Genomic DNA, 18,231 nt, shown 5'->3' on the forward strand with positions numbered 1-18,231 from the left:
TTGTATAATTATATATGGACATACTCTCCATAGTTGTATAATTATATATGGACATACTCTCCATAGTTGTATAATTATATATGGACATACACTCCATAGTTGTATAATTATATCTGGACATACTCTCCATAGTTGTATAATTATATCTGGACATACGCTCCATAGTTGTATAATTATATATGGACATACTCTCCATAGTTGTATAATTATATATGGACATACTCTCCATAGTTGTATAATTATATATGGACATACTCTCCATAGTTGTATAATTATATATGGACATACGCTCCATAGTTGTATAATTATATATAATTATATCTGGACATACTCTCCATAGTTGTATAATTATATATGGACATACTCTCCATAGTTGTATAATTATATATGGACATACTCTCCATAGTTGTATAATTATATCTGGACATACGCTCCATAGTTGTATAATTATATCTGGACATACGCTCCATAGTTGTATAATTATATATGGACATACTCTCCATAGTTGTATAATTATATATGGACATACTCTCCATAGTTGTATAATTATATATGGACATACACTCCATAGTTGTATAATTATATCTGGACATACGCTCCATAGTTGTATAATTATATCTGGACATACGCTCCATAGTTGTATAATTATATCTGGACATACGCTCCATAGTTGTATAATTATATATGGACATACTCTCCATAGTTGTATAATTATATATGGACATACGCTGTATAGTTGTATAATTATATCTGGACATACACTCCATAGTTGTATAAGTATACAAGGATATATTGTACTTTTCATAATAAAACATACTTGAAACAAGAAAAGGCTGTTAATTGTGAAAACAGTTTGTTTATTGATTTAACGTTTCCTCTGTCAGGTTGATGTTAACCTGCGACTGGTTGAAACAAGAAAAGGCCTGTTAATTGTGAAAACAGTTTGTTTATTGATTTAACGTTTCCTCTGTCAGGTTGATGTTAACCTGCGACTGGTTGAAACAAGAAAAGGCTGTTAATTGTGAAAACAGTTTGTTTATTGATTTAACGTTTCCTCTGTCAGGTTGATGTTAACCTGCGACTGGTTGAAACAAGAAAAGGCCTGTTAATTGTGAAAACAGTTTGTTTATTGATTTAACGTTTCCTCTGTCAGGTTGATGTTAACCTGCGACTGGTTGAAACAAGAAAAGGCCTGTTAATTGTGAAAACAGTTTGTTTATTGATTTAACGTTTCCTCTGTCAGGTTGATGTTCACCTGCGACTGGTTGAAACAAGAAAAGGCTGTTAATTGTGAAAACAGTTTGTTTATTGATTTAACGTTTCCTCTGTCAGGTTGATGTTAACCTGCGACTGGTTGAAACAAGAAAAGGCCTGTTAATTGTGAAAACAGTTTGTTTATTGATTTAACGTTTCCTCTGTCAGGTTGACGTTAACCTGCGACTGGTTGAAACATGAAACAAATATGAAATGAAATACAAAACAATTAAATATGTGGAATAGAATTAAACAAATTGTACAATTAGTACAACAGAGTGTTGTGATGCAGGGTCACTATAGCAACAGAGTGTTGTGATGCAGGGTTACTATAGCAACAGAGTGTTGTAATGCAGGGTTACTATAACAACAGAGTGTTGTAATGCAGGGTCACTATAGCAACAGAGTTCTCTCTCCCTCAGCTCTCTCTGTTTTCTGCTCTCTCCCTCTTTCTGCTCGCTCTCTCTGCTCTCTCTGCTCTCTCACTCTCTGCTCTCACTCTCTGCTCTATCTGCTCTATCTGCTCTCTCACTCTCTGCTCTCTCACTCTCTGCTCTCTCACTCTCTGCTCTCACTCTCTGATCTCACTCTCTGCTCTATCTGCTCTCTCAGCCTGCTCTCTGCTCTCTCTCTGTTCTCTGCTCTCTCAGCCTGCTCTCTGCTCTCTCTCTGTTATCTGCTCTCTGCTCTCTCAGCCTGCTCTCTGCTCTCTCTGCTCTCTGCTCTGCTGCTCTCTCTTTTCTCTGCTCTCTCTCTGTTCTCTGCTCTGCTGCTCTCTTTTCTCTGCTCTCTGCTCTCTCTCTCTCTCTGCTCTTTCACTCTTTGCTCTCTCACTCTTTCTTTGCTTTCTCAGCCTGCTCTCTGCTCTCTCTCTCTGCTCCCTCTCTCTCTCCCACACTCTGCTCTCTCTCTCTCCCACACACTCTGCTCTCTCTCTCCCACACTCTCTGCTGTCTCTCTCTGCTCTCTCTCTCTCCAACACTCTTCTCTCTCTGCTCTGCTGCTCTCTCTTTTCTCTGCTCTCTCTCTGCTCTCTCTTTGCTCTCTGCTCTCTCTCTCTCCTCTTTCACTCTTTCACTATTTGCTCTCTCACTCTTTCTTTGCTTTCTCAGCCTGCTCTCTGCTCTCTCTCTCTGCTCCCTCTCTCTCTCCCACACTCTGCTCTCTCTCTCCCACACACTCTGCTCTCTCTCCCACACTCTCTGCTCTCTCTCTCCCACACACTCTGCTCTCTCTGCTCTCTCTCTCTCCCACACACTCTGCTCTCTCTCTGCTCTCTCTCTCTCCCACACTCTCTGCTGTCTCTCTCTGCTCTCTCTCTCTCCCACACTCTTCTCTCTCTCTCTCTGCTCTCTCTCTCTCCCACACTCTGCTCTCTCTCCCACACTTTCTGCTCTCTCTCTCTCTCCCACACTTTCTGCTCTCTCTCCCACACTTTCTGCTCTCTCTCCCACACTTTCTGCTCTCTCCCCCACACTTTCTGCTCTCTCCCCCACACTTTCTGCTCTCTCTCCCACACTTTCTGCTCTCTCTCCCACACTTTCTGCTCTCTCTATCTCTCACTTTCTGCTCTCTCTCCCACACTTTCTGCTCTCTCTCCCACACTTTCTGCTCTCTCACTTTCTGCTCTCTCTCCCACACTTTCTGCTCTCTCTCCCACACTTTCTGCTCTCTCACTTTCTGCTCTGTCTCTCTCACTTTCTCTATCTTAACAGTGGTGAAGTTTGGACAATCACCACTTGATGGCAGTGTTAAACCAGAAGTCATGAAAACAACATCACTGCATCAAGAGAGGGAGAGAGAGAGAGTCTAATATACTGATATACAGTAACATTCAGAAAGTATTCAGACCCCTTGACTTTTTACACATTTTGTCACGTTACAGACTTATTCTAAAATGGATTAAATGTGTTTTTCCCCTCATCAATCTACACACAATAACCCAGAATTACAAAGCAAAAACTGTTCACTTTATGTGTGAACATTTTCATTAAAAAAAACTTAGATATCACAGAGGGAGAGGGAGAGTAGAGAGTCAGAAAGTAGAGTAGAGTAGAGAGTCAGAACAGAGGGAAAGAGGGAGAGAGAGAGAGAGGGAGGGTAGAGAGTCAGAACAGAGGGAAAGAGAGAGAGAGGGAGGGTAGAAAGTCAGAACAGAGGGAAAGAGAGAGAGGGACGCAACGTTAATTATTTATGAAAATCGCAAATGAAATGAAATAAATATATTAACTCACAAGCTTAGCCTTTTGTTAACAACACTGTCATCTCAGATTTTCAAAATATGCTTTTCAACCATTGCAAAACAAGCATTTGTGTAAGAGTATTGATAGCCTAGCATAGCATTAAGCCTAGCATTCAGCAGGCAACATTTTCACAACAACAAGAAAAGCCTTCAAATAAAATAATTTACCTTTGAAGAACTTCGGATGTTTTCAATGACGAGACTCTCAGTTAGATAGCAAATGTTCATTTTTTCCAAAAAGATTATTTGTGTAGGAGAAATCGCTCCGTTTTGTTCATCACGTTTGGCTAAGAAAAAAATCTGAAAATTCAGTCTCTACAACGCCAAACTTTTTACCAAATTAACTCCATAATATCGACAGAAACATGGCAAAGGTTGTTTAGAATCAATCCTCAAGGTGTTTTTCACATATCTATTCGATGATAAATCACTCGTAGCAGTTTGGTTTCTCCTCTGAAGAAAATGGAACGCGCATGGACGTGGAGATTACGCAATAATTGCGACGGAGGACACCAAGCGACCACCTGGTAGAAGTAGTCTCTTATGGTCAATCTTCCAATGATATGCCTACAAATACGTCACAATGCTGCAGACACCTTGGGGAAAACGTGGAAAATGTAAGCTGACTCCTAGCTCCTCCACAGCCATATAAGGAGTCATTGCCATGACGCGGTTTCAAAAAATGCAGCACTTCCTGATTGAAATGTCATCTTGGTTTCGCCTGTAGCATCAGTTCTGTGGCACTAACAGACAATATCTTTGCAGTTTTGGAAACGTTAGAGTGTTTTCTATCCAAAGCTGTCACTTATATGCATAGTCGAGCATCTTGTCGTGACAAAATATCGCGCTTAAAACGGGAACGTTTTTTGTCCAAAAATGAAATACCGGCCCTAGAGTTCCAAGAGGATTTATACAGATAATTTACACAAAATACAATATAGTAATAATATAAATTACCTGAGAATTGTATGTCATCCAGTCTTAATATGTTTGTATGTCATCCAGTCTTAATATGAATTGTATGTCATCCAGTCTTAATATGTTTGTAGAAACCAAATATTAATACATTGTTAAAAACATTTTTAAAAGTATTTTACATTTAGAGAGCGATAACACACACGCACGCTATACAATGTCAAGTAATTGTTTTCTAGAACTGTGTACATCCACTAGGGGGAGCCAGTGGTCCACTCTTGAGTAGAGCCTTGCTTTGGCAATTTCATGGTTCTGAGTCACTTTGAGACATGTCACACAAAATTGACATTTGTTTGTTGAAAACATTAGGATAAATACATATGTGAGTAGAGTCCTTTCTCGTTATTTTTTTTTTTTTTATCTCTAACACAACATCTAATTTATTATATACTATATAATTTATATAATGCATTAAAAGTGGTCCATCTTATAAAATAATACAATGATCCCCTTTTTGTATTTTTTATTGACTGAGACATACACTGGACAGTCCATCCTCGGACATCCCAGGATGACCCCCTGAGGACACTTTTTAAAAGGTTAAAGGTTAGGCAGGATTAAAACTGTTTTTTTCAAAGACACTAGGGACACCCCTTGTGTGCATATAGTTCCCTTGTGTGTAAGAGACCCCCTAGATGAACAACCTATTGATCATTAAAATATGGATTGCTGAGAACTCTTTAAAAGTGTAAAGGTTAAACAGGTTTAAAACAGTTGTTGTTTTGTAAAACCTTTATATAAATCATAATCGTTACTATTACACAATACTACACATTACTACACAATAAACATTATTATCACACATTACTAAACAATACATGTTATTATTAAACAATACCACACATTACTAAACAATACACATAATTATTACACAATACTACACATTACTACACAATACATGTTATTATTAAACAATACCACACATTACTAAACAATACACATAATTATTACACAATACTACACATTACTACACAATACATGTTTATAAGTATAATAAGACAGTTTATTATTATTTTCTGAGAGAAAAAGAAGAATCAACATTTTCCTCATTTTCAGGGGCCTATTGTAACCCGACACCCCCATCAGTCTCTCCTTTTCAGGGGCCTATTGTAACCTGACACCCCCATCAGTCTCTCCTTTTCAGGGGCCTATTGTAACCCGACACCCCCATCAGTCTCTCCTTTTCAGGGGCCTATTGTAACCTGACACCCCCATCAGTCTCTCCTTTTCAGGGGCCTATTGTAACCTGACACCCCCATCAGTCTCTCCTTTTCAGGGGCCTATTGTAACCCGACACCCCCATCAGTCTCTCATTTTCAGGGGCCTATTGTAACCTGACACCCCCATCAGTCTCTCCTTTTCAGGGGCCTATTGTAACCTGACACCCCCATCAGTCTCTCCTTTTCAGGGGCCTATTGTAACCTGACACCCCCATCAGTCTCTCCTTTTCAGGGGTCTATTGTAACCCGACACCCCCATCAGTCTCTCCTTTTCAGGGGCCTATTGTAACCTGACACCCCCATCAGTCTCTCCTTTTCAGGGGCCTATTGTAACCCGACACCCCCATCAGTCTCTCCTTTTCAGGGGCCTATTATAACCCGACAGCCCCATCAGTCTCTCCTTTTCAGGGACCTATTGTAACCCGACACCCCCATCAGTCTCTCCTTTTCAGGGACCTATTGTAACCCGACACCCCCACCAGTCTCTCCTTTTCAGGGACCTATTGTAACCCGACACCCCCATCAGTCTCTCCTTTTCAGGGGCCTATTGTAACCTGACACCCCCATCAGTCTCTCCTTTTCAGGGGCCTATTGTAACCTGACACCCCCATCAGTCTCTCCTTTTAAGGGGCCTATTGTAACCTGACACCCCCATCAATCTCTCCTTTTAAGGGGCCTATTGTAACCTGACACCCCCATCAGTCTCTCCTTTTAAGGGGCCTATTGTAACCTGACACCCCAATCAGTCTCTCCTTTTCAGGGGCCTATTGTAACCTGACACCCCCATCAGTCTCTCCTTTTCAGGGGCCTATTGTAACCCGACACCCCCATCAGTCTCTCCTTTTCAGGGGCCTATTGTAACCTGACAACCCCATCAGTCTCTCCTTTTCAGGGGTCTATTGTAATCCGACACCCCCATCAGTCTCTCCTTTTCAGGGGCCTATTGTAACCTGACAACCCCATCAGTCTCTCCTTTTCAGGGGTCTATTGTAATCCGACACCCCCATCAGTCTCTCCTTTTCAGGGGCCTATTGTAACCTGACAACCCCATCAGTCTCTCCTTTTCAGGGGCCTATTGTAACCTGACACCCCCATCAGTCTCTCCTTTTCAGGGGTCTATTGTAACCTGACACCCCCATCAGTCTCTCCTTTTAAGGGGCCTATTGTAACCTGACACCCCCATCAGTCTCTCCTTTTAAGGGGCCTATTGTAACCTGACACCCCAATCAGTCTCTCCTTTTCAGGGGTCTATTGTAACCCGACACCCCCATCAGTCTCTCCTTTTCAGGGGCCTATTGTAACCTGACACCCCCATCAGTCTCTCCTTTTCAGGGGCCTATTGTAACCCGACACCCCCATCAGTCTCTCCTTTTCAGGGGCCTATTATAACCCGACAGCCCCATCAGTCTCTCCTTTTCAGGGACCTATTGTAACCCGACACCCCCATCAGTCTCTCCTTTTCAGGGACCTATTGTAACCCGACACCCCCACCAGTCTCTCCTTTTCAGGGACCTATTGTAACCCGACACCCCCATCAGTCTCTCCTTTTCAGGGGCCTATTGTAACCTGACACCCCCATCAGTCTCTCCTTTTCAGGGGCCTATTGTAACCTGACACCCCCATCAGTCTCTCCTTTTAAGGGGCCTATTGTAACCTGACACCCCCATCAATCTCTCCTTTTAAGGGGCCTATTGTAACCTGACACCCCCATCAGTCTCTCCTTTTAAGGGGCCTATTGTAACCTGACACCCCAATCAGTCTCTCCTTTTCAGGGGCCTATTGTAACCTGACACCCCCATCAGTCTCTCCTTTTCAGGGGCCTATTGTAACCCGACACCCCCATCAGTCTCTCCTTTTCAGGGGCCTATTGTAACCTGACAACCCCATCAGTCTCTCCTTTTCAGGGGTCTATTGTAATCCGACACCCCCATCAGTCTCTCCTTTTCAGGGGCCTATTGTAACCTGACAACCCCATCAGTCTCTCCTTTTCAGGGGTCTATTGTAATCCGACACCCCCATCAGTCTCTCCTTTTCAGGGGCCTATTGTAACCTGACAACCCCATCAGTCTCTCCTTTTCAGGGGCCTATTGTAACCTGACACCCCCATCAGTCTCTCCTTTTCAGGGGTCTATTGTAACCTGACACCCCCATCAGTCTCTCCTTTTCAGGGGCCTATTGTAACCTGACACCCCCATCAGTCTCTCCTTTTCAGGGGCCTATTGTAACCCGACACCCCCATCAGTCTCTCCTTTTCAGGGGCCTATTGTAACCTGACACCCCTATCAGTCTCTCCTTTTCAGGGGCCTATTGTAATCCGACACCCCCATCAGTCTCTCCTTTTCAGGGGCCTATTGTAACCTGACACCCCCATCAGTCTCTCCTTTTCAGGGGCCTATTGTAACCCGACACCCCATTAGTCTCCAAATCCCCATCTTCAAGCTGTGAGGGCCTCAGACGTTGCCTCTTCCACGCTGGCTGTCCATGGCCTTCCAGGTGTCGTAAGTTTTCTTTTCCCTGATAGATCAACCTTCTTGATCGTTCAGCCCAAGTTTTGTCTTGAGGACAAAAGGGACCGTCTTCGTAAATGTTCACGATGGTGGACAAACTGCTGTACTTGTTTTATCCTATCAAGCTCTGTAAACCAATCTCACCACTTGAAGCTAAAGACAGGCACAAAGTAGTTGACCATTGTACAAGCGTTTGAAAATACATATGAACTAACAGATTTGGTTACATTTACGCTACTGAATTCAGAAAAACCTAAAATTGTCACTTCGGAGTCTGGACTAAAAGCCACTGAAGAGATTCTTATAACTTTCAAATCATCTCTCCTGTATAGTAAACAGTAACTTACTTATTATTACTATTATTGTTATTACTATTATTATTGCTGTTTATCATTCCAAATATGGGTGGTAATGGTAGTGATAACAGTTTAGTGATGGTAGTAGTAGTCGTAGTAATGATGATTGTAGTTGTAGTATTGATATAAAGAAGAAGATGACCGTTATTTAGTTATAAGTTAGTTATAGTTTCATTTTCCATAATTGCTACTATTGACTGTTACCATTTTATTGTTATTATTTTTGAATTTAATTTTGTATTATTATTTAGTACCATTTTATATTATTATTTGCTATCATTTATAATTTTGTTACAATGTATACAATATACATTGTTGCTTTGGCAATATTGACACAATGTTTTTCATGCCAATAAAGCTTCTTGAATTTGAGAGAGAGAGAGACGGAGAGAGAGAGAGAGCGAGAGAGCGAGAGAGCGAGAGAGCGAGAGAGCGAGAGAGCGAGAGAGCGAGAGAGCGAGAGAGAGAGAGAGAGAGAGAGAGAGAGAGAGAGAGAGAGAGAGAGAGAGAGAGAGAGAGAGAGAGAGAGAAAAATGGAAATATGGGGAAAGAAGAATCTCTTCAGTGGCTTATACTTCGAAGTGACAATTTTAGGTTTTTCTGAATGGAACATCCTCTTCCAACAGGCAGGGATGTTCAGCTCAGGGCCTGTTAGATCTGACATAGAGCAAGTCTTATCTTAAGCCATTCTCTCGAAACAAAGGTTTTTGGCTGAAAAAGGTTGTTGAGACAGCTGTGTGTGAAAATCTTCACTGTTGAATCGTTGGAAAATATAACCCTTATGGCCTTCAGTCATATCAATCCCACCATTAAAACAACCAGGTGCATCACAAAGAATGGCTTTGATGGTTTTGTCATTGTGGACCACACATGAAGGACCCCATACACCTAGAATTGGTCTAGGAGACATGATTTCAGTGGTTTATCTATCTTGAGGTTTCTTGTTCACAGGACAAGTCTAACACTAACTTATAACTCAGTCAGACCGACCCGGAAATGACTTGTTCACAAGGTCACTACACAGCAGCTCCATAAGTTCAAACACATTTTCTTTCAGTTCAACAAGATCCCCACACATCAATAATCAGGCCATTACTTTTTATTACAAATGCTTTACTTTGAAGAAACAGCTGCACTATCAAGTTACATAACCACACCCTAAATAGTATGAGGACATCTGGACAGGAGGTCCTTAAAAGGGCATGAACGTACCCTAAATAGCATGAGGATATCCGGACAGGATGTCCTTAAAAGGGCATGAACACAGGACACAGGAATAACTCGTCCATCACCTTTGGACAGCAGCCGTCGACTATATTCTCTCTTACAGTTCTACAGGAATATTAAATGATGTGTTAAATATATTCTCTCTTACAGTTCTACAGGAATATTAAATGATGTGTTAAATATATTCTCTCTTACAGTTCTACAGGAACATTAATTTTCTCTCTTACAGTTCTACAGGAACATTAATTTTCTCTCTTACAGTTCTACAGGAATATTAAATGATGTGTTAAATATATTCTCTCTTACAGTTCTACAGGAATATTAAATGATGTGTTAAATATATTCTCTCTTACAGTTCTACAGGAATATTAAATGATGTGTTAAATATATTCTCTCTTACAGTTCTACAGGAATATTAAATGATGTGTTAAATATATTCTCTCTTACAGTTCTACAGGAATATTAAATGATGTGCTAAATGTGTTATTTTAATTGTAATTGAAACAATTGTGTGATTCCAAGTTTCTTATTGTTCGTAACAACTCAGTTTGCTGCTATAGGCAGTTAGCTGCCTACTGTGACAGCTAGGTACTGGTTGCAACCTTGTAACTTTCTGATGGGAATAGTTGAAGACCATGTTTAGTTTCCAAGTGCTACTGAATAAGCTCAAGTTCTACTCCAATGCTCCAACATGATACATGTCATTATTCTAGTCTATCATTATTCTAGTTTATCAATCCATTTGAAATCATTATCTGCAGCGCAGGTTGCTCTCTGCCATACTTTACATAACACAAGGGCAGCATATATAGCCTAGTGCGTCAGAACTGATAGGATACTGCCTGTTCTCTGAGCTCTTTATGTTTCTGGAGGCTGATGTCCCTTTATACCACAGGCTGGACAGTCCATGTCCTTACAACAGGCTGGACAGTCCATGTCCTTACAACAGGCTGGACAATCCATGTCCTTACAACAGGCTGGACAATCCATGTCCTTACATTTACTGAAAGGATGGAATGACTTCAGATTGTTACTACCATTTAGTGAAAGGATGGAATGACTTCAGAGTGTTACTACCATTTAGTGAAAGGATGGAATGACTTAGTGTTACTACCATTTAGTGAAAGGATGGAATGACTTAGTGTTACTACCATTTAGTGAAAGGATGGAATGACTTCAGATTGTTACTAACATCATATCAAACATAAAACATTTACAACTGATCTTTTTATTAAACTGAACAATAAAATAAACCCAACAAGATCTTACTGAGTTACAGTTCATATAAGGACATCAGTCAGTTGAAATACATTCATTAATCAGGCTGTTGATTGTGGCCTGTGGAATGTTGTCCCAGTCCTCTTCTCTTCATTGGCCGTGTGTGTGTGTGTGTGTGTGTGTGTCCAGTGTGTGTGAGCCCAGTGTGTGTGTCCATTGTGTGTGTCAGTGTGTGTGTGTCCAGTGTGTGTGTGTTTGTCCCGTATGTGTGTGTGTGTGTGTGTGTGTGTGTGTGTGTGAGTGTGTTTGTCAGTCCGTGTGTGAGTCTAGTTTGTGTGTTTGTGTCCTGTGTGTGTCCAGCGTGTGAGTTGTGTGTGTGTGTGTGTGTATCAGTGTGTGTGTGTGTCAAGTTATTATTTCCAGAGACACGGAGGAGTCAACATCACAAACCCTAAACCCTGGATAGAGGGGCTCAGTGAATGTGGAGGTGAATGTGTACAGGTGGGTCAGTGTGTCAGAGGAGACACTATAGAATGACAGAGTGCCGGCTAGCCAGTCCAGATACACTCCTACTCTGTGGGAGCTGGAGGAGGGGACGTCTATGGTAGTGGGATTCTTATTGTGACAGGTTCTGTAACTTTTGTCATAGCAGACCAGACTCCAGGACTTGTCATTCCATCCAAGACAACAGTCAATACCCCTTCCTCTCCTGTTGATTCCTTTATATGTCACTCCAATATCAGCCCTTCCCCCACTCCACTCTACCTCCCAGTAACAGCGCCCAGTCAGACCCTCTCTACACAGCACCTGTCTACAGTCATCAAATCTCTCTGGGTGATCAGGATACGGCTGCTCCTCTGTCCTACATGTCACCTTTCTGTTCTCCTCAGACAGAGAGAGGAGTCTGTTTACTGTGTTTAGGTCCAGTGTGAGATCACAGACATCTGATGGATGAAACCAGACACAATATTAGAAATCATCATCATCAACATTAGAATGTTAACTCACTTTTCACTAATTCTTGTAATGTAGATGTTTCTAGGTATCAAAAGGAGAAGTTAAGGTAATTTGAGACTTGTAGAATGATCATATGTTATACTGTATGGTAATATAAAACACGTATTCCAATGAATTACACACACACACACACACACACACACACACACACACACACACACACACAAACACACAAATTGTCAAAGCAACTCTTTGTAAACTTTGGTGTCCCTGATTTCTGCTTCTGTAGAACTACAGTTGATATTTAATATGACCAAGTAAGTAATGATGGTGGTCTTTGACTTTGACTTAACTTGAATTAAGACTTATTCTTAGTCATATTCTTCACAACAGTCAACACTCACATTTTCTAAGTCCAGGTCTCATTGTTTTCTCTCCACCATGTTCCACACTGTAGCGGTAAGCAGAAGAACAGACAGTCATTGAGTGATACACCTGAACACACACACAAACACACACACACACACACACACAAACAAACTCATACTGGACACACACACACATGCAGGTCAAGCGTTGGTAAGAATGTTTGTTTTTCTGTGTGTGTGTGTTGTTGGAGAATAATCAGAATTAGTTGGGTAACATAGATAAGATGTTTTATTTTCATTATATGCTTGTGAGTTACTTCTCATCAGAATGTCTATTTTTGTATAATACTGTTGGCCGGTTGCAGTTATCTGTTCTCTGTCATGGGATAAGTTACTTGGGCCGCAGAGAGGGGAGGGGTCAGGTTTGTCTACATAGGAAAACATATCTTTTAAACCAATTATCTCTTGGCTCCACAATGTCTGTGTGCCAGTCACTGTGTCTCTGTGATCTTGCCAAGGTGTATTTGATATATGCCTGTTGATAGGTTTTGTTTTATGGTCCTGAGAGCGAGAAAATAACTTAGTTTAGGAGACAAAGCTGAACGATAATTTATGGCCAATGCTGCCTGGCTATGTGTGTCTTTGCTACAAAGGATCTCAGTTGCAATGTGTAAGGACTCTCAGAGAATTCATTGATAGACACTGAATTGATCTGAGAGTCACAGGGTTGTGATGGAGCTCATATAATTAAAGATGGACTTTATGATAACTCTGACTTGTGTGGTGGTTTGGTCTCATGATTTGGTAAATACAGGACATTTCCACTACAGTGTTCAGTGTCTGCATCCTGTGTGTATGACGTGTGGTGTGTGTGTGTCCTGTGTGTGTATCCAGTGTGTATGTGTGTGTGTGTGTTTCACACACACATTGGACACACACACACACATATAACTTTTTCCAAGTGGTGGAAATAATGTTTGTCTTAACTAGCCTGATAAGTCCAACATGTCTGATATGAACATTGACATAAACCCTCTACATACTTGAGTTTCTCCAGTCTGCAGTGTGGATCCTCCAGTCCAGCAGAGAGCAGTCTGACTCCTGAGTCTCCTGGGTGATTGTAGCTCAGGTCCAGCTCTCTCAGGTGTGAGGGGTTTGACCTCAGAGCTGAGACCAGATAAGCACAGCCTTCCTCTGTGACTAGACAGCCTGACAGCCTGCAAAGAGTCAAATCATATTAAAATCACACTGCTATTATTTGGTGGTGAAAATAGTGGCAGTATATTTTTTTCAACATGTGTGGACTGACCAGACCAGTATAAAAATCAGTCTCAGTCAAAAGACAGACAGTGAGGTATCAGATTTAGATTGTATTGAGTATACAGTCCACACCATATCTATTTAGACAGTGAGGAATCAGATTTAGATTGTATTGAGTATACAGTCCACACCATATCTATTTAGACAGTGAGGTATCAGATTTAGATTGTATTGAGTATACAGTCCACACCATATCTATTTAGACAGTGAGGAATCAGATTTAGATTGTATTGAGTATACAGTCCACACCATATCTATTTAGACAGTGAGGTATCAGATTTAGATTGTATTGAGTATACAGTCCACCCCATATCTATTTAGACAGTGAGGTATCAGATTTAGATTGTATTGAGTATACAGTCCACCCCATATCTATTTAGACAGTGAGGTATCAGATTTAGATTGTATTGAGTATACAGTCCACACCATATCTATTTAGACAGTGAGGTATCAGATTTAGATTGTATTGAGTATACAGTCCATACCATATCTATTTAGACAGTGAGGTATCAGATTTATGACAGATGAGGATTTAAACAAAAAAAAAAGTTAAGTATTTGATTCGATGCTTGACTAAATTGACTCAATCTTGACTAAATCAAGCTTGTGACTCAAACTCGTTAATTGTATTTGCACTTTGTTTTGGTTGTGTTTTGCACAATATTAAAATGGTTGATGAGTGGAGTACTTTTCTGTCTAAATGAGTAGATAACATGTTTCTAAACAATAATAAATGAATCCTGATTATGCCATGATTAAGAAAAATCATGAATAAATCATGAATAATAATGAGTGAGAAAGTTACAGAGGCTACAACAAAACATGCTAACCTCTCACCATTACCAATAACAGAGGATACAACAAAACATGCTAACCTCTCACCATTACCAATAACAGAGACTACAACAAAACATACTAACCTCTCACCATTACCAATAACAGAGGCTACAACAAAACATGCTAACCTCTCACCATTACCAATAACAGACTACAACAAAACATGCTAACCTCTCACCATTACCAATAACAGAGGCTACAACAAAACATGCTAACCTCTCACCATTACCAATAACAGAGGCTACAACAAAACATGCTAACCTCTCACCATTACCAATAACAGAGGCTACAACAAAACATGCTAACATCTCACCATTACCAATAACAGAGTGGGTCTGATCTTTGTGCCTCTGTAACTTTCTCATTCATCATTATTCTCGATTCATTCCTGATTATTCATCATCATAGTATTATCCACATGAATGTAGAAGTGTTCAGAAACATCTTCTACTCTTACTGACAATACAAGTGAAGTGACTCCAAAATGACAGGACATTATTCACCATTCAGTTTCTATTAGGAAAAACATCTAAAACACAACCAAGACAATCTGCAAATGAATTCAAAAGTTCGTAGATTGACAAGCTTGATGTAATCAATGCAGGCAAAGAATATGGGACTAAACAATAAACTTTTGACTGAATGTTTGTAAAAAAATAATGAATGGAGACACAAAAAGGTCTAAACATTAAAACATTAAAGAATGAAAATGCCCTCAAATAAAAGGTGACATTCTGTACTGTCTCCTAATATGAAACATTATATCTCAAATCCAAAATACTGGAGCAAAGCACCAAATATAAAACTGTAATCTTCACTGTCCAAACACATATGGTGTGGACTATGTTTGTCTGGTAAACACATGTGGATCTGGTGAACAGTTATCACTTGTTGACCAACTACAGGAATACTGACCTCAGAGTCTCCAGTTTACAGTGGGGATTCCCCAGTCCAACAGAGAGCAGCTTCACTCCTGAATCCTTCAGGTCATTGTTACTCAGATCCAGCTCTCTCAGGTGTGAGGGGTTTGACTCCAGAGCTGAGACCAGAGAAGCACAGCCTTCCTCTGTGACTCCACAGCCTGACAGCCTGCAAAGAGATCATCATGACTTCACAAACAGACTGTTAATTTAACGAGTAGCAAAGGACAATGGCAGATGCATTTGGTTTATTCTCCCAAACAACATTTAGATTCTAATTCCATCTCCTAAATTTGAATGGTCATATTGTTATACTATTGTGAACACCACACAGCATTGATTCAATATGTTATTCAATATAATCTTATATTCCCTAAATTCAATATTTCTTCCTGATGATTAGTTCTTAAATGTCATTTGATGTACTCACAGAGAAGCTCTGGAGGCTTTGACCACTGGCAGCAGCCTAAGAAGACCTTCCTCTGATCTGGAGTATTTCTTCAGGTCAAACACATCCAGCTCCTTTTCTGAAGTCAGCAACACAAAGATCAGAGCTGACCACTGTGCAGGTGACAGCTTGGCTTCTGAGAGACTTCCTGATCTCAGGTAGCTTTGGATCTGCTCCACTAGAGAATAGTCATTCAGTTCATTCAGACAGTGGAACAGATTGATGCTCCTCTCTGGAGAGGGATTCTCCCTGATCTTCTCCTTGATGTACTTGACTGTTTCTTCATGGCTCTGTGAGTTGCTTCTTGTCTTTGTCAGTAGACCTCGTAAGTGTTTCTGATTGGACTCCAGTGAGAGGCCCAGAAGGAAGCGGAGGAAAAGGTCCATGTTTCCCATCTCACTTTGTAAGGCTTTATCCACAGCACTCTTGTAGAAAGTAACTTCAGTAACTTTAGGCTTCTCTCTGAAGAGCGACAAAAAGTAGCTGAACATTGATTGAGGTTTGGCCATTAGATTCTCATTGTTGTTGATGAATGAGAGGAACACATATACAGCAGCCAGAAACTCCTGAATGCTCAGATGCACAAAGCAGTACACCTTGTCCTGGTACAGCACACATTCCTCTTTAAAGAGCTGTGTGCACAATCCTGAATAAACTGAGGCTTCATTAACACCAATGCCAGCCTCTTTCAGGTCTTCTTCATAGAAAATCAGATTGCCCTTCATAAGCTGTTGAAAAGCCAGTTTTCCCAGTGACAGAATGCTCTCTTTATTCCAGTGTGGACCCGTCTCTTCTTTCCCAAGATACTTTATATTCTTCTGTTTGGTATGAAACACCACAAGGTGTGTGTACATCTCAGTCAGTGTCTTGGGCATCTCTTCTCTCTTATGTTTCAGCATGTGTTCAAGAACTGTTGCAGAAATCCAACAGAAGACTGGAATGTGGCACATGATGTGGAGGCTCCTTGATGTCTTTATGTGTGAGATGATTCTGCTGGCCAGGTCCTCATCACTGAATCTCTTCCTGAAGTATTCCTCCTTCTGTGGGTCATTGAACCCTCGTACCTCTGTCACCTGGTCAACACACCCTGAAGGGATCTTATTGGCTGCTGCAGGTCTAGTAGTTATCCAGAGGAGAGCAGAGGGGAGCAGATTTCCCTTGATGAGATTTGTCAGCAGAACATCCACTGAGGTTGACTCTGTGATGTCACAACAGATCTTGTTCTTCTGGAAGTCTAGGGGCAGTCGGCACTCATCCAGACCATCAAAGATTAACAGAACTTTGTACTTGTTGTAGATGGAGATTCTTGATTGTTTGGTTTCCATTGAGAAGTGATTAAGAAGTTCAATGAAAGTGTGTTTGTCCTCTTTCATCAAATTCAGCTCCCGAAAAGGGAATGAAAACACAAATTGGACATCCTGATTTGCTTTTCCTTCAGCCCAGTCCAGAATGAACTTCTGCACAGAGACTGTTTTTCCAATGCCAGCGACTCCCTTTGTCAGCACAGTTCTGATACGTTTGTCTTCTCCAGTTAAGGGTTTGAAGATGTCGTTACATTTGATTGCAGTCTCTGGTCTTGCTTGTTTCCTGGTTGTTGTCTCAATCTGTCTCAGCTCATGTTCATTATTGACCTCTCCTGTTCCACCCTCTGTAATGTAGAGCTCTGTGTAGAACTTATTGAGAAGTGTTGGGTTTCCTTGTTCAGCGATCCCTTCAAATACACATTGAAACTTCTTCTTTAGATTAGATTTGAGTTCACGTTGGTAAATCCCAGCAAGCTCATCTGAATGAAGAAATAACACAGAGGATATTAATATTACGTCTGTTTCATCAAGTTTTACATTATAATGATTTATTCTCTTAAAACTTCTTAGGTCTGAGATCCCAATAACGGGAGAGATATGACAACAGCCAGTGAAAGTGCAGGGCGCCAAATTCAAAACAGCAGAAATCTCATAATTAAAATTCCTCAAACATACATGTATCTTATATCATTTTGTTGTTAATCCCACCGATTTCAAATATGCTTTACAGCGAAAGCACCACAAACAATTACGTCACCACCAAGCTGCAGAATTAGCACAGCCATTTTTCCAGCCAAAGATAGCAGTCACAAAAAGCACAAATAGAGATGAAAATGAATCACTAACCTCTGATGATCTTCATCAGATGACACTCAGAGGACTTCATGTTACACAATACATGTTTGTTTTGTTTGATAAAGTTAATATTTATATAAAAACAATCTGAGTTTACGTTCATTAGTTCCAAAAATATCCAGTGATTTTGCATATCCACATCATTCAACACCATTCAACAGAAATACTCATCATAAATGGGGATGACAATAAGTTATACACATGGAATTATAGATATACCTCT

The 18,231-nt window shown here is 40.6% G+C and overlaps 1 protein-coding gene across 1 annotated transcript in view; it reads right to left on the bottom strand.

Annotated features, from left to right (window-relative positions):
- The window catches only part of LOC110515254 (NACHT, LRR and PYD domains-containing protein 12), a 184,199-nt gene that overhangs the window by 68,442 nt on the left and 97,526 nt on the right, over positions 1-18,231 (bottom strand). The window contains exons 12-13 of the mRNA XM_036942470.1: positions 15,397-15,570; positions 13,368-13,541 (exon numbers count right to left, since the gene is read on the bottom strand). Coding sequence (XP_036798365.1) covers positions 13,368-13,541; positions 15,397-15,570 — 348 coding nt within the window. The remainder of the gene's footprint in view (positions 1-13,367; positions 13,542-15,396; positions 15,571-18,231) is intronic.

Source organism: Oncorhynchus mykiss, chromosome 13 (genome assembly GCF_013265735.2).
Source record: "Oncorhynchus mykiss isolate Arlee chromosome 13, USDA_OmykA_1.1, whole genome shotgun sequence".
In the NCBI taxonomy this organism is placed as follows: Eukaryota; Metazoa; Chordata; class Actinopteri; order Salmoniformes; family Salmonidae; genus Oncorhynchus; species Oncorhynchus mykiss.